Below are 21633 nucleotides of genomic sequence, written 5' to 3'. Positions count from 1 at the left end.
GATAGCTTAAAGCCAACTCTGGGAAGTTCTTGCAATCAAAACAATGCTAACCAACAGCAACACAACACAGGTAGTGATCCAATTGATAGGCAGGGAGAAGTAAAGTGTTCCAGTTTAAAGAGACAGTTCTAGCACAGGTAAATACTGATGAAGGTTTTGGGGTCTTGATTTAAAATAAGTATGTGCCTGTTTGGAAAGTGGGTGGTGAAATCCGTTTCTGTGTGTGTTGTATTTAAGAAGGCAGATTGGCTGAAACATGTTTTTCTAAATGAATTGAACTAAAAAGTGTTCACAGTGGGAAGAAAAGTAGCTCTTTCATTCATACAGCGAGGCTGCTTTGCCTTACAGCAGAATGAGAGCCTAATGTGCACCAGTCCTTTGCTTTCTCTACTGTATTCAGATAGGTGAATACTTTTGTCATTATAAAAAAAGTTTGTGTGTGTGTGTGTGTGTGTGTGTGTGTGGTGACAGGCTTCCTGTGGTCAGAGTGGATTACTGACCTCAGTAAGGAGAAGGAGCACCACTCCAGGATATGAAGGTTGTTGCAGTGATTTTACTGCACAAGTCTGCGGATCGATAGAGACTTTTCCTCCATCACCTGCCCCGTCTAGTGAATGAGTGTGTGCTGCGTGAGCTCAGGTGGGCGGATCGGCTATTACCCTCTTAAAAACAATGTTGCTTTGATAAAAACATACAGTGATGACTCACTACGACTGATGAGGACCAAAGATCCCCCCTACCAAGAGTCTGTCCACGGAGATCCAACCCTGCTTTTTTCTGCCAGCCCTCACTAAAACCTCTACTATTCAGCATTTCACGTTGCCATTGGAAGAAACCCAATGTCTGCCTCCTCTCCCCCATCCTTACCTCGAGCCTTTCTCCACTCTCTCCATCCATCATCGAGCCCGCCCGGACCGATCTACACGCGGCTGTCCAACGGCAGTCACAGTGTCCCCAGCCCCACCAACTCCCGCAGTTCCTTCCATGGGGTGTCCTTCCTGCTGCAGATAGGACTGACCAGAGAGACGGTGAACCTGGAAGCCAATGACCTGTCGCTGTCCTCTGTCAAGGACCTGGTGTGCTCCATAGTGGACCAGAAGGTAAGGGTCTTGTCTCATTTGAGCACCTTTTCATATGACTGACACACGTTTCCAGTTAGAAAGGACGTCTCTTATCAAACATCTTTTTCTCCAATGTCCTCCGAAGTGTAAGCACATGCAAACCTATTACAGTTTGCGGTAATACCAAAGGCAGTGGAGGGCCAACATGATGCCCCAACATGTGTTTTGCCATCTTCTACCATATTCATCTGTTTAGGTTTTGTTTTCCAAAGCAGACATCTGGGCCTCGTGCCCCAAAATGAGTCAAGCACAGCAGAAGCATGGACACAACAGCACTGATGCTCCTCCAGTTACAGGACACAGTCTAGTAGCGCCAGTTATTTACATTGTAGTATAATGTTACTGCACTTACATGATGCAAGTGCACGCTTGAAGCTCGTACACAGAACTACTCAGTGGTTTCGCTCTGCCTGTGTGATGTTGGACCTACTTTATTTTCCATGACATTGTCAATGTGTAATGACACTGGAGTGTAGCCTCTGCATAAGAAGGGGCTTTAAACACCAGTATAAGCTGCGTCAGTTCAACATCATTTGCCTTTTCATATTTACTCGCATGAGAATATCCTGAGTTGCAAATCAATGGCACCAGCTTTAATTTGCCTGTTCTTGTTCGTTTGTGCTGAAAGGGGTAGCCCTGATCTCATGGTTTGTGTATACCAGTGTGTGTTTGTGCCTGTTTATAATGTGCAAAGTAACAATGAGGGTAAAACATTTAAATTTTTGTTTCTAATTCAAAGTGGCCCCATATAATAATAAGCATCATAAAACTGGAACACCACAGATGTTATGCCTTTTATGTGAAGTGGTTTTCTCTGTCAGAAAAATATGTTCATTGCCTTACTACAAAACCAAATAAGATCAAAAAAGTATTTGACATAAACTGGAGCGTGAAACCAGCAGTACATTTGTACAGTAAGTATTACAGTACGTGTTGCAAATTAAAATAGGCATTTGATAACATCTGTTATTATTTATTTACTAAATATACCCTGTTTGTACACACATGTAGGTGCTCTAAACCTCTTACTCAGTAATTGTCTTCTTTGAGCCCACGTATGTGTACTTCATTGTAGGATTAATGGTGTGCAAAGCCCGCTGGAATAATGAAATGGCTCCTGTGTGCATTCACACGTTGCTGTTTTTTAACCTCTTGTGTATAATGATGATTACTCTATGTGTGTCTGTAATTATCATTGACTGAATAAAAAGAGGGTGATTAAACAAAGCACTTTCATCAGCCACCACAATCTGAACATTTAGGTCAGTCAGAGCTATATTTGTACTTAAGATGATGATGATGATGATGATGATGGTGATGATGATGGAAAATGGATGAGGAGCAAACTTGTGTTGGAACAACAAGGGGAAGCTAGTGAAGAAGCTATCTGTATTGAGTCTGTGTCCTTTGGTTTCATGTTGTCCAAGTTGACATTCCAGAGGAGCACGGTAATGTTGTTGTTCTTTACGAGGTCTGCTGATTCTCACTAGCTAGTTATGAACAGTTCTGGTTCACAGAGCAGAAAATCTCATCACTGCGCATATTGACATGGATCCTGTAACATATTGGCATAGTTGCAAGAATCTGCAACAGGAAAAGGGTGGGAAATACGATGCTTTGAAGACAGTCCATAAAGAAAATCAGTGTAGTGTGGTGAGTGGGTGCTGATAATCTGCCACGATTAGATCATGATCATCTATTGTCTATGTACACTTCACTATCACTGTTTATCACTTCATATCATATGCATTAATCTAGTGCCACGCACTGTTATAAGATATGGCAGGAAACTGTCTAATTTATGGCCAAGAGTCATGGGAACTTTGAAAAGGCTTTATATACAATACACATCTGAATATACTGTTCATCCTTTAATATCATAATATACTGTACATCATCCCCGCAGAACATATCCAGTCCTTTCTTCAACATTATTGTGCATTTCTTCTATTAAACACTGCCAAATGCAGTGTACGGCCTCAACTATTTCATGAAATCCAGCCATATGGCTTTGATATCAATGGAAAATGTGACTGTAGGCCCTCTGCACTCTCCAGTCCATCCCTGCCTCGCTTCTTGTTCTAAAATATGCATGGCAATGCTGAGCCTTTTTACAAAGTCTGCTCATCCTGGCCAACTTTTCCAGCTGAAGATCTCCCTAGTTCAGCCGTTGACAGTCATCCCAGGATGTCTCCAGTCAGCAGAACCTCAGGTGTCTGTCAGCAGAGGTGAGACAGGAAAAAGCTTTAGACTTCATGTGGTAATATCTGTATGGAGATAGAGTCTGGATGGAAGTGCATTCCCGCCTTAGGGCTGCTGTTTCCTCCACTGAGAGCTGGCCTGCTTCACAAAGTGACTCACCACTCAGCCATGCAACAAACAGGGATGCTTATCCCAACTTAAATCTGTCCATTCAGTGTCAAGTTTTCTGCTGTGTCAGCTGCTGTGAACTTTCAGAGGGGGATTTAGTTGTATGTAAACTGTGATATCAACCATGTGGTAGCCTTCATCCTGAGCAATTTGTCCATCTTCGCGCTGATTATCTGGGTCTGGGTCACTGTGCCAGCAGGGTAAGAACAGCAACCTAGATTTTCTTAGTAGTTCTTTTCACAGCCTCTCACTGTGCTTTCAAGCATGCTGGAAGATGTAGTTCCTCCACTGTGTCCTATCTCAGCCCTGGGTTTTTCCCAGTACGAATCCAAACTACCTCAACTCCTTCCCCTCATTGACCCTTTGGAACAGTAAAGCTGGATTTATAGTCAACTTTGTACTTGAGCGTCAGATTTCACTAGCTGATATCACCACTGCATTGCTAGACGCATGTATTGTATTTAATTAGCCTGTATTCCCTGCAGTAAGTGTGTTTACATTCTATCATTTACTTTGTGATACAGAGAGATGCTGGCCTACACATACACAATTATGAAACTGGAGTTCAAGGACATCAAGGTAACTTGTAACATTATTTTGCCTTGTCTCGTTACTGAATAGGAGACTAAGCCCTTGCAATTGCTGTGTTTACATCAATTCAGCCATATAGAGTGGCATGGTGCTCCCAGTGAACAGAAGGTCTGCAGTGTAATGGCTTTGCTAGATGTGTGTCTTCAACTGCCCTAATGTTGTCTCCTCCTACATCACAAAACACAAGCAGATCAATCACTTGTAGACTCCATGTGGTAGCTCAGTCGCTAAAGTAGCCCCAAAGTGTAGTTAGGTATATCAGGAGGAAAATGTCAGCTATAGTGTAACCTCCTACACATGTAACCCTTTAACGCAAAAGTATAACTCCAGCTTAACATTCATACTTTTTGTTGCAGACAGTGGGCCCAGCCATTCTACACAGAACCCTCATTTAGGCTGCCATCTTATTCTTTCACTTACTGTTCTCAAAGCTTGTGACCATAGCTTAAGGATAGAAACTTGGTTTTCTGGTGAAGTGAGTGCTTTACTTTCTTGCACTTTTGCTGTTGCTAATACTAGACAGCAACATCATGACAAACTAGCTCATGTCCAAATTTCAATGAGCCTTTTTTCAATAAAGATGCTTGATGTTTGCTGAGAAAGCTCACTACAAACCATGGATACAAGCCTGTATGCTATAGCAGATGCAGTTGGACAGCTGTAAGATTAACAGATGTTTGCATGTGGTCTCTTTTACTGTGTATAATGTGTTATGGCTTAGAGGTTGACATTTCATGTCTTTCCTGAAGCCTTTAGTTTTTAATCAGTCTCATTGTTTGACGGGGAGTCATGCAGCCTGTTATACATAGCGGTGTATTGTATAGATTTTGTACGGCTCATTCCTCTTCCTGCTAAAGACTCAACCACATGACTTGGCCAGCGTCCACAGTATAGATTTACTTTCTGTCTGTTCTCTGTGCTGATCTGAAGTTGTTTTTGATAGTAGTGGTTTGGACCACATTCACCAACTTCAGTGGTTAAGGTCAACTTCAGTCCGAGGAAAACCTGATCTTGATATTGTTCAGTCTCAGTCTCTTATAGCAGCTATTGTGGTTCCTGCTCCTGCAATCTACTGAATACTCTAAAGTATGACGATTTTAGCGTCACAGCTTGGCACAAAGGTATCAATACTGAGCCAGGCTCCTTGAGGACTGTGAGAAAAGATGAAGGGAGCCAGCCAGTGGGTGGTGGAGACCCTCCCAGTCGGGTACCATCCAGGCCATATTTGACCCGTGACACGCATTGACAGCCCCCCAGCGGCTACATGCAACTCCCAGTCGGGACAGTCTTGTTTCACTGGTCGGGTCCCGACTTCTCTGTCTGGTTCTTTGGCTTGATGAATGCCGCGAGATAAACATCCATAGCTTCCACTTGTTGAGCGCTTCCTGTTTGGTGTCGCCCAAGTCCTCTCGTGCAGCCAGCAAGGGAGCAGTGGCGGGACAAAAGTTCACGACTCCCTGAGAATGACTCCCAGTTAGCCAGCTGGTCAGCCTGGATAGCCAGCCAGCTACAGAACATTCCTCTTCACCCAGGCATTTTTGGAGGATGATGTGATGTTCGGGATGGGTGGGATTAGACTGCTAGGAAACTGAAATATTTGAAGCTAAACACTTACTTTAGAAGTACTGAACATCTGACAAATTTTGATGGATGCTGTAATGGCAATTCGCACGATCAACACAGTTTAGTTTTCATTCTTTATGGGACTGGGACTGTATTTAATATCCTACAAAGACACAATTGAATTTTCTGGTGAATATTGGCAGCAAATATGTTTCATATAAACAGAGAATTTACAGTGTTTGTGCCAGAGTTTGGCATCAGTTAAAGGTTTTTCTTGCTATCAAAGGGGATGATAAAGCTTAGCAGGAGGAAGGAAATTTGAAGTTCTTTTGGCATAGGTAATGGAAAAAAACATTAAACCTTTGCCTCAAATGTTGGTTTTATGAATACTTTAATTTTAGCGCTTGTCCTTAGGATGTTGCTACGATTTCACTCCAGCTGGAAATGCTGTGAAAGGCAGCTGCCCCAGCCGCAGGTTTCCCTACTGGTTTTGTCAGAGCTGTAACTCCCAGTCTCTGGTTGAGGTCTGTACAGCTGCCTCTGTAATTAGCGAGACAAAGGCCTTTTTGAGTCAGAAACAGGCTACATTGGACAATGTACAGTAAAATAGCAGAGTCTTATAAAAACAGAAGGATTTGGATTGTTCTAAACCTTTGAGTAATATCACTTGCATGATACAAGGTAACACTTGGCAGGGAAAACAAGATCGGCTCAACATTCCTTTTTCAAGATTAATTAGATTGAGTTGCAACAGTGGAGACGGCATTCTTCGGTTAGCATTTGTATGCTTTGGTGATTGCTCTGTTTAGCAGAGGTTTTTGTGTCTAAATGTGATCAGAAGATTAAGTTTTAGAATACACAATCAATTCATGACTGTAATCTCACCAGCTCTTTCATGTAAGATCTTTATGTTTCGTTAAGGTTTGTCATGAAGAGGGACATGGTCTGGGTAAAGAGGAGATTAAATGAGAAGAGAAAATAGCAAGAAAGAAGGGTGCAGATGGAAAATGGAGAGACTGCAGTTCACATCGACCAAAACTAACTGAAACACACGGGAAATAAATCACCACCATCTCCCTCCCTCCCTTCGACAGTATATAAGCCCACATCTGCATGTTCCTATGGAGCTGGCGGCCATATTTCACCCCAGAGGACGTCCCAACAGCGCAGGGCTTTATGTGTGATATACATGAGGCCAGACGTTTCCTGGAAAGCACATTCAGCTCCTTCTCAAGAAAAAACAGGTCACACATGAGTCAAAATATTCTCTGTTGGTATTGGTTCTGAATGCACACTGTTATGGCCATAGCCTTTTTTTTCCCAACTTTGATGGTTTTCAGTGTTCATCTGCAGGATTACTGATATATTCCAAAGCCTTAGAGTTGACTAAATTGATATCGCAATTGGGATTTCTGAAAAAAAAAAAAAAAAAGAAACTCAAAAGCCTATTCTTGCACCAGGAATCTATCAATTTCCCCAGTCTTGGAGTAATTTGTGGAAAAGGGAGAGAGAGAAGAAAAAGGAAAAAAATATCTCTGAAGTTAAGTGAGCTAAGTAATTTCTACCATCTGTAGTGCACATTTCTGCCGCATTGCTCTCCTCTGAATGTAAAGTGGCAAGGCAGAACACAGGGCCCGGCCACAAGACTCAGAGAATGACAGAGTGGTCCTCTCCAGGGAAAGGGGGCCTGGGAGGCTGGGGCAGCCCTGTTGGCAGGCCTTGCATGGGGCACAGAGGAGGGGTTGCGCCCATCATATGACTGATGTCCTGCCATTCAGTCGGTGCCAGAACCATCAATAGAAGGCCGCTCCTGCCACCAAGTGTGGCTTTGCTTTGGATTTTCTGCACTACTAGGTTGCTCAAACGCCCTTCACCATACTTGACTTTTGCCAGTGGCGGGAGATAATCTTGCATCACTCCAATCTCCGTTAATGCTGGCTGAATGGGCTTTTCAGTTGTGATTATATTGCAGTGGTAGGCAGCAGTGATGTTGAACCATTTTAATACTCTTAGGGTTCTCAGGTAGTGACTTTGTGAAGCCAACCACATGTAGTTATTTAAGGGGTACTTCCTAGTACTACAGTACTAGTTACCATTCATATATTTGTAACTGCAACATAACACAGTTTGCTGAAAGAGGATATGTCATTTCCCTTATTAATTTACTCATTACCGGCTTGAGTTTCTCTGCTCCTTAGACTGTAGTTCCTCCTTCACTGCACTTGCTGACAACCTCAGCACACTTAGAGGACTTCAACCGTGACAAATGCTGAAGACGAGGGGGGTCCAATGACATGGAAACTGCCCTCTTCAAGATATTAACCCTTGATTATTAGACCTGGTTAATCACTGGTGTCACTTTTCTGAACTGACGACCTTCTCAGCTCAAAAGGCTAGTACAAAACAGATGTTATAATCCAGATCTTAGCAGATGTGTTTACATGCCAAAAATATTTTCAGTGTCCTGCAATGGAGACCACATGGTGTAGCTAAACAGTCATATCAGCATGGTGTTATTGATCCCTGCAGCAGGAGCAGGTTGCAGAATGTCTTATTATGTGTTGTTTTCTCAGTACTGTTTGCCTTTCCTGTCTTTCAGTGTAGAGAGTGATGTGTCAAACTGATAGGAGGGTGGCGAGGGAAGTGCAATTACGCATTGATACAAGAATACAACAAGCAACCTACTGTGTTATGAAGGGAAAAGGTCTCAAGAATTTAATAAGCAACATCTGCCCTAACGAAAAGTGCCACAGGCCAAACAGAAAGACAAGTCGTTTTATTACAATTCCACTTTTGTTTGATTGGTTTGTTTGAGCATTTGTAAACCCAAGGGAAACAGTCAGCCACTCAGCATGACTCGTTTTTTTTCGTCACTGTGTTTCTGTCTCCAGTCGTACTCGCTGTTCAGTTGGTTCCCCTCAGAGCCGCTCCCTGTTTCCATATTCTCTTTGCTCCTGCTCTCCAATCTGCTGTGGTCGGCGGAGCAGCACAGCCTGTTCAGTCTGTGTGCCTGCGTTGAAATGGCTTTTCTCTACACTGCACTTGCTATTATTCTTGTCTGTGTATTTAAATGTTCTGAGAAATTGCCCTTTGGTGTCTATGTTTTGAAGAAGGTGACAGCCTGAGTGTTAGAATTTGGCTCGACTGTGTGCTTAGTTTTGTTGAGTTTAGTTCTTTTTACATAGGTACAATTGTATTTCCCTGACACTGCTAATTCAACCAAAGAACGTCTGTAAAGGTTACGCCTCGTTATTAATCATAAGAAGAGAGAAAACCTCAAGCAGCCAATGCCTGCCCACTTTCTGTAACACAGAACCCACAGCAATTATTAATGTTTCTGTTGAGTAACAGCAGCATGTTTCTACATCCTGCTATTACTGCGTACCTTATGACCTCCCGCTCTACCAGAACAAGAGAAAGTGCAGTCGCCATCAATCACACAAAATTCCCCTCAGGTTCACCTGTTTATTTGCCCCGTGTGGAGGTGAATCTGGCGGCTGTCCCCTGATACTCCAAGCGAGAGAAGGGGAGATGGAGTGTGTACTGCAGTATATCTCTGAGGCGGAGGCGCTGGCAGAGGATCGCAGCGGGGCTATAACTCATCAGCAGTGTGCGGGGGCCTGGCCAAGCATGTCTTAGATCACACTGCTCTCTTCCTGAGAGGCCTTAGATCCTGTGACTCAGCCTTCCTCTTCTCTGCTTGGCCTCTGGACACTGTTAATGCATGCAGTACTCATGCACACACAAACACACACACACACACACACACACACACACACACACACACACACACACACACTCATACATACACAGATGCATGCAGGCAAACACCAACACATGTGCAGAACATCATCACTGAAGAGGGATGAGGCCGTTTCTGTCATGTATGTAAAGAACTGGTGCTATTAAGCCAAAAGCCACCTGGCTCTCATCTGGGATATAGTGGCTACTAACCAAAAAGTGACCTCATCACCATTATCTCCCTTTCACTCCACTGCTTTTGTACTTTAGGTCAAATTGCCACAGAAGAGTATTGTTTCTCTGGATTCAAATAATCAAAAGCCAGGCAAAATAATTGGAGGATTTACTTTGGAGAGCAACAACCAGGAAGAGATTTGGCCGGAAACCATCAGCTATTGTGGTTGATGTAAATTGGGTAAGCGGTATAGCTTTGTTAGAGTCTCCTGATGATTGAAAGAGGTCTAGGATGACAGGTGTAGAGTCTCTTACTACGCTGTGGTCTGAATGAGGCCCTGGACCTAGGCTCAGTGGTTAGATTTGTGATTCCACCTTGTCTGCGCCAGAAATGTAGGCAGACACTCATGTTCCCATAGTCTGCAATCACACACACACACACACACACACACACACACACACACACACACACACACACACACACACACCGCTCGCAGCTTACGGTAAGAGTGAAACCAGGAGTGAATTAATTGCATATGAACACATGGCACTTTTTCAAACCCCTTGCGTTTCTCATCTTACGAGCCAGCTACGCCGGAGCCAGGCTGCAGTGTTCACACTTCTCTGAAACATGCAGGGCAAAGACAAGAAGTGAGAACTGGTCCAGGGCTCTCAGATGTTGGTCAGACAATGAGTTGCTTTGTCAACATGCTGCCTCTTGTCTGCACAATGCAGCTGCATAAAGCGGTGATAGTTACAGCTGAGTGGCTGTGGAGTTTCTCAGCTTGTGTAGTGTGTGTTACAGTTCTTAAATAGTATTGCCACGGTGTCATGCACTTTGAAACAGACTATTACGGCAGATGTATTCCAAGTAAAGCTTTATTCCACACTTGACTGAAACTTTGAGCGCAGAGAAGCGTCAGACGTCATCAGACTGGGATCTGTTGTTTTGAAGAACATGCTGCTGCGTTCCGCGATGATACAGCCTCATGCATTAAACGCTATGAATGAACTATGAGCCATATTGCACCACATGGAAGGAAACAAGTTAGTCAGCCCGTAGAGTGAGAAAGTCACAGCTTCTCTTGCCGCTCTCCCACCAAATGAGTTTCCTTTCCGCTACATGTGGCTGCTTCAGTTGGTTACACTTAGTGGAGTCTTCCTTTTGCAGCGGAAAAAAGAAGCTGACTCGACTTCAGGAGGAGCTCATATTATGAATGTGTGTATGTTGTGGAGTGTGTTGGGATGAGTTTGTGTGATCCTGCAAGTGTACAAAGATGCCTGCTTGAATATAAACCATATGAGGGTAGTGCTTTGTCAGTCAGCGCCCCCCTTTTTTGCTCTTACTGCCTCCAGCTGTAGTGTGTTTTCCTTGGCCTGTGCCTGCAAACGGAGGAGCAAATAGTTTTATGTAATGTACCATTGAAATGAAGCACGCATCTTGTGGCCTTTCTTTTCATGCACCGGCTGCAGAGTAGAAAGGAAGGACATTCGATGCAATTACTGTACTTATTTCATCATGGACTGTGGCCAGTAGAGCTACAGTATATTGAAACACCCTGCATTATGTGTTATGGATATGTTCTTTTTTGCTCGTGGGCAATCATTTTTCATTTGTAACGGTCACAACAGGTTACGTAGCAATGTGTTAGGTAGTTCATGTGCACTGTTATGGTTATGGTAGGACTTCAACACAGTTTTCTGCTCACTGTTGATTCCAGTCACCTCATTAAGCTCGGAACATTCCCTCCACTAAATACAAAAAAAATGAATGTCTTTAAAAAATGTAATTGGTTGCTAAGACTAAGTAGAATGTATGTTTTTATTGAATTTGCTTCATACCTACAGTGCCATGATGACATCTGCACCATCAAAGTGAATTATTTAGAAAATGTTGCAGCCAAATTATATGGAAACTGTTAATGGAGGACCAAAAACACTTAATGTTGAAAAAGACAGTGGAAAAGCAGAGTGTTCCCAGTGTGCTCCCTTTTGATGCCTCACTCCAAGTGACAAATGAATTATGTTGATGCCCACATCTAGTAATTGTACAATTTGCTGCACATGTGTTTCTTGTACCATGCTGTGTGGAAAACTTTTGCTTGGTACTACATTAATAATATATAATGAAAACAAATACAATCCCACTGTTGACTTTAATAGATTAACACAGTTTTCCACACTGTATTTGATGTGACTTGAACAAAGTAATTACACAGTTTTACCCCAAGGTTCGCGTGAGCACATAATTGGATTTTCCAGTACATTCGTTTGACGAGTTATTGAAGTATACTTTCCTCTGTTGTGGGCATTAACATACACCTCAAAGTCAAACAATGGTTTCCACATTGTTTTGACATAAAAACATGTTTTCCTATTTGTGAAACCCTCACTAGGGCTCAGTGGAACTTATGGTTTCATAACTTACTGTGGAGCATGCCGATTCAGCACGTCTGCTGTACATCAAAACTCATTAAGCTGCAGTTATTTACCAAGTTTGAGTATATATGCCATTTGATCCAGCTCTTGTTATTTTTCTCCGTTTAAGGTCTAATTTGGGGCTCTCTTCACATATAAAACAGAAACAAATAGAAATCAAAATCTTGTGTCTTCTGGTGGTCTCAAGGACTGTGTGGTCTGTGTCATGGCACTTTTAAATAATCGCAAGTTTATCAGTCAGTGGACTTATTTATCTGGTGAGAAAAAGCACCTTTTACACTGATCTTGTGACAGTCTTTATCTTACCACCTCAAGCTAAATGAACAACCACCTTCTACCTCCTGACTCTAGTTAAATGTTTCACAAGAACCCAGTACCTTAATGAACATATTTAGGTTTTGTCCTCTGCAGGGAGGTTACATAGCCATCTACCCTCTACTGTTATAATGATATAGCTTATCCGTAATATAATATAATATAATAATATAGCAAAGACCATCCGTTGACTTTTGCACATTGTGACCAGTACAACACCAGTCTTTAGCCTGGGGCTAAGTACGAAGGGCACCTCAGATGTAGTTGTGGAGTGAGAGACATTATTCACCTTCAGCACAGTTTCCCAGCTGGACTTTGGTCTATTGTTTTCCACCCACTCTAGCGTTTTATCTATTTTTTTATTTATTCGTTTTTATTTGTTTATTTCTCCACGTGCCTATAATTCACATATGTTTGTTGTTTGCAGTTCAGTAATCCCACATAGTAAGACTAAGAATTTAACTTGTTTTTTTAATGTCCGCAGACCACCTTAAGGTTCATACAATGTCTGGCTGTGTCAGATTTGTTATTCACAGAGTAAAAATTAAGAATGACACAGGTCAGCAAGTCATAATTATCAAAAACAAATCACATGACAGTGTGATGCCAGAGATCACATGACAATCTTACAGAATTACAAAACTGGCATTTTCAAATGCATCCACTTTGAAGAGTGTTTGTGAAAAGACCCATTGTTGGTGGTCTAAAACACTGTGTTAGTGTGGATGAAAGGCTGACTTTCATAACTTTCAAAACTGCAAAGAAAAAAATTAAAGTGCATCAGTATAGAAACAAAATATTTTGTCAATTTATCAATTAGTCAATCCACAGAAAAACAACCAGAAACTAGTTTTATAATCTGTTAATTTATTTATTAAATAAAACTCAAATGTGAGAATTGTTTGATTTTCCTCATCTAATGTGATCACTGAATTTCTTGGTTGGTCGGACAAAGAAGCTATTTGATGACATAATTTTGAGCTCCATGAAACTGTGGTAGAATTGTTCCTACAATTTCCTGACATTTTATAGACCAAATGATTAAAGTATTAATTGGAAAAAGTCACATCTAACATTGTTAGCTGCAGTTCTACATTAGTGTGGACGAGACCTGAAACAGCTTTTGCACTTCTTATCTAAAAAGGATTACACGTATCAGCCATTTTGCTAGTCTATTATATATATTATTATAGCTTTAATACTCCTTCACAGAGCAGCACTCTAGCTGGATGCTGTTGTTAATAGCATTGCATGCCTAACTACATATGAATGTGCAACTTCTAGCTCATGCAGACTGATCCTAAACAGGACGTTTTTCTGTCCTCATCCCACATCTGTCTGGCCTGCTGCCAGACTAATAAAGGTGTGAGGCAGCCTGAGGTCAAGCAGCATACTTTTCCTTACTGTAATCACATGGCCATCTGTCAGAGCCTGTGCAACGCTCTCAACACTGCTTCCCTTTTGCCACCCACCTCTACCACACATCACACATACACAGAAACACTAACCACGCAATCATGTGGAGCGCTATTCTGTTTCGACAAAACCCCTTATTGTCCTCTGTGACTGAGTTCCTTCACACATTGCTTTTGTGTTATTTTAGCATTTTTTCTGTTTAAATTTCACATTCATCATTGCACGTACATTTTTAGTTTTAACTCGTCATTTGCCTAATTTATCATTTTGAACTTTACAGTGCAACTGATAGCTATTCAACAGAAAGCATCAATATTCTTCTTTGCCAAACACTCCGTTATTCAAACCAGATTGTTTTTTCATGGCTGTCTTGAGGTAATTTGTTTTTGGCTGCCAATGAAATAGGACCATATTTCAGATGTGTCCCGCTCCCTGGCCCTCTCCCACCATCATCTCCCCTCTTCCTTCTTCTCTCTTGCCTCTAACTCTCTTTCCTTATAACAGGATTTAGCATATCAATGGCGGATTAGTTCGTTTAACAAAAGCTTACTACTGCAAAGCCCCTTTCCACTCGTCTTTCCAGCCTGACTTGTGGACCTCACACACAGCTCCTCTGCGCCGGGGTCTTTGGTGTGCGTGTGTGGTCGCGGCTGCTCGGCTGAATGGATTTGCGTTTGAAGATGACAAAAGACATGCTTAGTCACTATGGGCTTCAGAGATGTATGCAGTAGCATGTGTGGGTGTTGTTGTGTGAGGGTGCATAAGTGTGCAGGAGCACGGTGGAGGTTTATTTTTACATGCATGTACGCTGGGAGCTGAAAACGTGTGTGGATAGAGTGATTTCTGTTTTATGCATGCATGCACCCACAGGTTAGCCATCAATTATGACTTTATCTGTACGATCTGAACAACATACTGTTAAAATGTGTCCTAAACCTGCCAATCTATTGTTCTTGTACCTCTGACTTCCTCTTGCTTTAATAGGGCATGGAAAAAAGTAGTGTCCTCTGCCCTCGCAGCTATTGCGTGCTGGCCTGCAGATGCTCCTGCTCTGGAATGGGACCCGTTCTGTACAGTGGAAAGTGTTGCACATGGTGCCAAGAGGGGGTGACTCCAGCTGGCTAGGTTTGGGCCTCGAACTGCACTTTGCGTGTGCGGGGTACGGGGGCAGCCGAGTGGAGGAAAACCCCACTGTGACACTGCAGCCGGCTCAGGAAGGATGCCCCTGCTGCCTGTGGTGGTTTGAGCCACATAGTATTAATCACCTCACAGGGTGACAGGGTTTAGGATTTAAGTATGTCAGAAGGAGGACGTGAGTTGGAAATGTTCCATTATACAGGCACGTGCCTTGTGTTACACAGAATTTTCTCTTCACAAACTGTTTCCGTATAACTATTAGCTTCTCATGTTTGTGTTTGCAATAGTTTTGACGCAGTGAAAATCTTCTTCACACAAGGATTGGACGATGGTAGACTCCTGTGTAACATATGGAAGGATCAGGGTGTCAATATACAATGAACTGCTGTCCCAAAATATCCAACACTCAAACACACCACAGGCCCACAGTTTGTGAAGGCTTACTTCTAGTCTGCACCACCATTATCCATTATCAACTCCAGTCAAAGCAGTATCATGGTGGTAAGGTGTCTCTGTGATTGTGTGTGTATGTCAGAACATTTTGTCTTAATTTATCATTTTAACATTAAAACACATCCCTCCTTGTTGGAAAAAAAGTTAGTTCTGATGTGACTTGCACTATAGAAGGCCATCTAGAGCTGGACCTATCCTTCCCGGACTTCCCAGGCGTGGGAGTTGGTAGCTTTTCCCAGCATTCACAGCACTGTGACCGACCTGCATGCATTTCTTTTGACTGAGAGATAAAAGTGAAACAGCTGGGGAAAACTCACAGGAATATGGAGAGAGCATTGAGACTGTTACCACATATACTGTAGAAAGGCCAGTACCCAGGACCTTTTTGCTCTGAGGGGTTTGTACTGGTGTAATTAACGAAACCTCACACAACCTCAGTGCCTCCATTTGGGAATGACTACTCTCGCAATTATTGAGGTAATTTTGAGTTGGAAATAATACAGTTATTCAACCCTCTCATTCACTTAAAATGGCATTATTTATTTAAAAGGTCGTTTGACCCAAATCACATAAAAAAAATATTTTCAGTATTTTTAGTTTTGGTTTTGAGATATATGCCAGTGAGTTATTTACCTCCAGCCCAACACATTAGAGGTGAATGGAATATCTTTCCAGAAACAATATCCTGGTTCCAATGTGCCTTACATTGCATTCTTTCCACTGCAATTGTTGCATAATATCTACAAAGAGGAAAAGTGATGCTTCAACTACATGTTGTTTATTCCTAGAATAAATCTATAGACAGTCTAGAGTGCTTAGCACCCAGTGCTTGGTGGGAAAAACTCATTGCTGTACAAGAATTGATGTTTTGTGTTATGATGCTGTACTTTACTGATCCCTGAAGGGAAATTGCTCCACTGGGAGAACACTGTTGGGTGGGGGCAGGGGGACCAGGTCCTTTGTTGGACTGCCTCACTGTCCAACCACTAGTCCACTCTGCTGCCTGACAGACCAGAGCAGGCCTTAATAGTCATCAGTGTCTGTGCCGATGCCGAATTAAATGTTTGCCTTCTGATGGTTCATTCTTCTGGCTTTGTTGACACGAGTCATCTGATACACCCATGTTTTCCTGAGCACATCAATCTGTCTCGCAGTCTCTGTATCTGTGTTTCTTGGCAATTGAAAGGCTCCAGGTGTCTTGTGTGTCCCGTGCCCAGACGCTTTGCCAATCCTAGTGCTCATGGGCCGTAATGGCATTGTTCTAAGTGGCCCATTGTGGGTGACCCTGTTTCAGCGGGAAACAGCTGGTGGATCCTCCAGTACCATCCCGCTTGGCACAGAGGCTGGTCTAAAACCTTGGTATGAAATTACTGCGCCACAATTCCCACTTTGATACAAACCATGCAGAACAGCTCTGAATGTTCATCTTCTGTTGATGGGCTTTTTCCACACTGTCAGGCTTTCACAGTGATTTTATGCTGTGCAGGGCAAGAGAGCACCCCCCCCGGGTCTCAAAACAGGAATGCAAGCTTCAGTTTTAAGTTAGATTACCATGTGTACATAGATATTACCATCCCCTGTTATTTCTTTGTATTTGTTCAATTTAAGATAAGATAAGAGGTTTTATTTTGGTTGTAACCCTCTCCTTGTGTCAAGAACATCACTCTCTAAGAGGCTATGGGCTGCCCTCAGTACAGGAAGTGACTCAGTATTGACTGGCGCTGCACTTCCTGTTGAGCTGATTCTCCTCTACTCCTCTCAGGATGTTTACCTCCTCTTCCTCCTCCTCCTCCTCCTCCTCCTCCTCCTCCTCCTCCCCTGTCTCCCTCTCCCACCCTTCTCTCCACCCCCTTCCTTGATCACGTGACTTTACGTCGGTGCACTCAGCTCCAGGGTCAGACCTGGCTTGTCTAGGTTTAGTTTGGTCCCAGACACCGGCAGTGACGGTGGCTGCTGAGTTGGGGAAATCCAGCATGGTCATTGTGTATACTTATACTCTACCCAATACAAAACTTAAGTACCTCATTTTCTGAGTAATTAATTATAATTATTTCATGTTTGCATTAAGCTATTAAAGTCGGGCGCCCGGATAGCTCAGTGGGTAGAGCTGGCCACCCATGTACCGAGGCTGAGTCCTTGCTGCAGCGACCCAGGGTTCAAATCCGACCTGCGGCCCTTTGCTGCGTGTCATCCCCTCTCTCTCTGCCCCCCCTTCCTGGCTGTCTTCAGCTGTCAACTATAGTAAAGGCAATAAAAGCCCAAAAAATATACTTTAAAAAAAATAAAAAAGTGAACTATACCTGTAGACCTGGTTTACAGGGACCTGAGTTCTGAGCAGCAGCTTTTAAAATGGTGTAAAATGAGCGTGTGTGCTTGTGTGTACTGTAAAGATCGTATACAAGTCAGAATAAAAGGGTCAATCTGTATCCCTCTCTCATTCTTTGTCTCCTAGTTGCTGTATGAGACGTGGACCCACCACAGTGCAGCAACCATTAATGTCCAGACATTCTGCTTACACATTGCCTCTGTCATTATTTATCAGGCTTAGAACTTCACTAACAGCTTTACTTTACTTTACTTTACTTTACTCATATCTTCACTCATATCTCCACCTCTCCAGTTCCCGGAGTGCGGCTTCTTTGGGATGTACGACAAGATCCTGCTGTTCCGCCACAACTTGAATGATGAGAACATCCTGCAGAGGTTGACCTCAGCAGAAGACATCCACGAAGGAGACCTCATTGAGGTGGTGCTGTCTGGTATGTAAGCTGCAGTAACACTATGAATTGATGCACTGGTGTCCTACCTTGAAGGTGTTGAATGATCTTGGCACACGGATGTCCTCCAGCATTTCACTATTAGTTCAAACATGAACAAAGTTGTACAAAAATGAATCGCTACTTAGCGTCTTTGTGAGGGCAAAACAAAACATTGACTCAACAGACCTTTGTGAACTGTTGTTCTTGGCAAATTCAAAAGTACAGAATGAACAAGAGGTTTTAATCATCCAGCCACAGAGTTAATACCTGTATATGTGAGTATCTTAGAGTTTTTAAATTTCAGTGAGATATCCAAAGAACTTTTTGACCTGTATCATGGAAGCTTACGGTCAGAGTCAAGAGGGGATATTGGCTTGAAAGCAGCTGCTTTTATTGAATTATGGGACAGAAAGCCAGCAGGAGACTTTTTGCACACGTGACCCATGTATTTAGAAAAGTGGAAAAGCAATGGTATAGAAGTTGAGATAACAGAAATTTGTCACTCTAACATATTTTTATATCTTCATATGTTCACGTCAGTTGAAATACCAGTAGAAATACCAAGATTGTATACAAATGATCCAAAGAAACAGACTGAAGGTCTTGCCTCTTTAGACTTCCAAAACAGGAGAATTTCACCAAGCAATGTAAACCAAGTGTTTTAAAGCCCAAACAATGGTCTAAAACTAATAAACTTGAGGAAGCTTCATGTGTTCCATTTTTTTGTGCCCTGTCATAGTTGACACTCCTTCCAGTAAACACAGCCTGTAGTGTCTTGCACAAGGTCACGTACTATACTGACTTACACTTTGCAGCCCAAATGAAATATTCTCACACAATTTTACGACGCCGATTAAGTGAGAAGAAAGAGAACCACTCAACACTCCGCTCGCTCGCTCACCTGCTTTTTTATGATAAATTTGGCTTCTTTCTAGCAGCTACACAGGTGTTTGGTTTTTCTTTGTCATTTCCTGCATTGAATGAATTCGCTTCCTGTGCGGCACTGAGACCAACAAATGGCTCAGAGTATCTGTTCTGCTCTAATCTGTTCTCCTGCTCCATCTGTCTCCACTGGGAAGCACCTGACACCACCTGTGCTGAATATCTCCCCCTCTCTCCTGGGCTAGGAGCATTGTTTGCAAGGATTTAGATGGGGGATGATTGTATAAGTTCAGGATCTGAGGATACTTCAGGCATCAGGGCTGAGGAATGTAGACTAAAGACTGGAGAACTTCCTTCTTTTTGTTTCTGACTGTCTGTGTTTGTCTTGTGCTCTCTTTTGTGTCAGTCTTTGTAGCTCTCTTTCCCGCTTTGCTTTCTCTCATTCTAATCCCTCCTACCTTAACAAATCCATCTCCAGGTGTGCGACAGTTTATAGCCAGAGACATACCCAATGAAAACTATCGTAGAAGAGTTGGATTTCTGATTTGCTACACATGCAACACACGCAGTTTTTTTTAAGTTTCATCTAATACTCAATAAACTTGGCCTTCATCGTGAGAGGGGCTTTGCATGTCAAACACTTGATCTTTGTGTGAGAAACATGAGCTGAGAGATCCACGTTCCCAAGCCTTTCATTTGGTTCAGAGAAAATGTGAACCTTTTTCCGCCCTACAATTTGTTTCCTGTCATCTTCCGTTCAGTTTTCCTTAACCAACCTGTTGTTGGATTCCGCGGCTGTGGGAGAGAGATGGTCTGAATATGTCTCTTGCTGCGAGAGGGAGGCAGAAGTGGCTTTTTCTTGGCCGCGGACTCAAAGAAGAGGGCTTGTTTTTCCTGCAGTAAGTGATTGTAGTAGGCCCGTGGAGTGTAAACACACTCTGATGTGCGGGGCGGCCCTGGACACAGCGGACACTGCGCAGGCCATCTCGGCCCATGAGGTTTGAGGTTTGGCTTGACCAATTGTCCCTTTGTTCTGTTTTTCACTGCCTTAAATTCCCACCCGCCTTCACAAGCTCCTTATTCACTACTGCCAGTGTGAAATTGATATTTTACAATACCTTCTGTTTGTCATAAATATGACAAACTTGTTTTTGTCAGATGGAAACTTGTGGCCTCCAAATGGAAACTCAAGGCAAACAGATAGTGCATTCATGTAGGCCTCTCCGCTTGTGAGAAGTGCTGCAAAAAAACAACGCGTCGGGTTTATGTTTGCTGTTGTTTGACGTGTAATAGCACGGCGAGCGTTACATAACAGTGCGACTGCTAAGAAGTGGCCAATTGTTTTGCCGACGTGTGTGAAAAAGCTCATGAATGCCGCCTTTTATGTGCCTGTGCCAGGGAGCTGTGTTCATGTGACCTGCTTGAGTTCTTTCTTCTCTTTCAAATCAAACCCAAACTGTGAAAATCAACCCACCAGCCATCGTAGTTCTCTGAAATGGAAGAATAATGTGTGAGTGTGTGTATTTAGGGTGTGCAAAAATATGAATATGAATATGAGTTTCTTTATTTTTGTCGACCCTATAATTGACCCTTGACCTGTCCTGCCTGTGGAAAACATTGCACTCTTTTGTCAAACAGATAAGATTGATTCAGTGTGAGTGTTTTGTATTGCCAGTTTTGTTGTGCCTCGCTTAAAGGATCTTTTCTCTTTTTCCTTATATGAAGCATGTGCAGGTTTTTAGCAAAGGAAATGTTTTTTGTTAGTGGCCACATGTCATATTTGTTGTTCAGGACTGCATCTCATCACAGCAAGAACAGCTGAGAATGTCCTCAGTTGTCCAAGACAAAATGTGCTTGATTGAATCACCTCAAAGGAAATGAACACACACACACACACACACACACACCATGACATCAACGTTGCCACCGCACAGATTTTGCAGCTTAACCCAAGAGTGTAAAGATTAACCCACTCTCTTGTCGGTCACTGCGGCCGCAGACATAAATGATTGCACAGGAACAGCAAGGAATACTTGGCTAACGCAGGCTCTGAGAGACGAGAAGCTTCAGTCCCGAAAAGGCAGCAGTCACCTCCGCGTCTTACTCATCCTCACATCTTTGATGATTCACAGCCATGATTAACCAACTCTTGCTTCCAACAATGAGCTCAGTGTGTCTGTTTGATTCAAAACAACAGGGACATGAAGGAGAAATAAGAGAAACAGGAAGAGAGTATCCACGGCTCTTTTGGGTTTTAATATTATGTTCACAATAACAAAGATGGACTGATATAACAGGATCATTCTGCATTTCTCTGGTGTCTTATGGGTGTGCCCTATCACTTTGATACATGGAATGATGAAATTCTGTCTTTGCAGATGTGGCACCCTCTACTGCAGCAGTGTAGATATAGCACTTGCTTTAAGTCACACATTTATTAGTATGTACCAGAGCAGCTGTGGAGAAAATGTCAGCTCTATTAAATTACTTTTTTCTAATTTACATACACCCATGCAGTGAAACTGTCTATATTTTCTTCAATATTGATTTTATATGAAAAACTGTGTAAAATAGTTGTCGAATACATGTGATAAATTGCTGCTCTTTTCTTGTCTTTTTGATTCTTTTTGTCACATCTTATCATGATTTTATTTCTTCCAATTCTTCAGTTT

General features: G+C 42.6%; 1 protein-coding gene across 2 annotated transcripts in view; it reads left to right on the top strand.

Moving 5' to 3' along the window:
* prkd3 (protein kinase D3) overlaps window positions 1-21633 on the top strand; it is a 35952-nt gene that overhangs the window by 810 nt on the left and 13509 nt on the right. For both annotated transcript variants that reach the window (XM_051390851.1, XM_051390841.1), the window contains exons 2-3: window positions 472-1100; window positions 17941-18079. In XM_051390851.1, coding sequence (XP_051246811.1) covers window positions 840-1100; window positions 17941-18079 — 400 coding nt within the window. In that variant the 5' untranslated portion in view covers window positions 472-839. The remainder of the gene's footprint in view (window positions 1-471; window positions 1101-17940; window positions 18080-21633) is intronic.

This window comes from Dicentrarchus labrax, unplaced genomic scaffold, assembly GCF_905237075.1.
Source record: "Dicentrarchus labrax unplaced genomic scaffold, dlabrax2021, whole genome shotgun sequence".
Taxonomy (NCBI): Eukaryota; Metazoa; Chordata; class Actinopteri; family Moronidae; genus Dicentrarchus; species Dicentrarchus labrax.
Note: the sequence above shows the minus strand (reverse complement) of the source record. Positions and strands in the feature narration are given on the sequence as shown.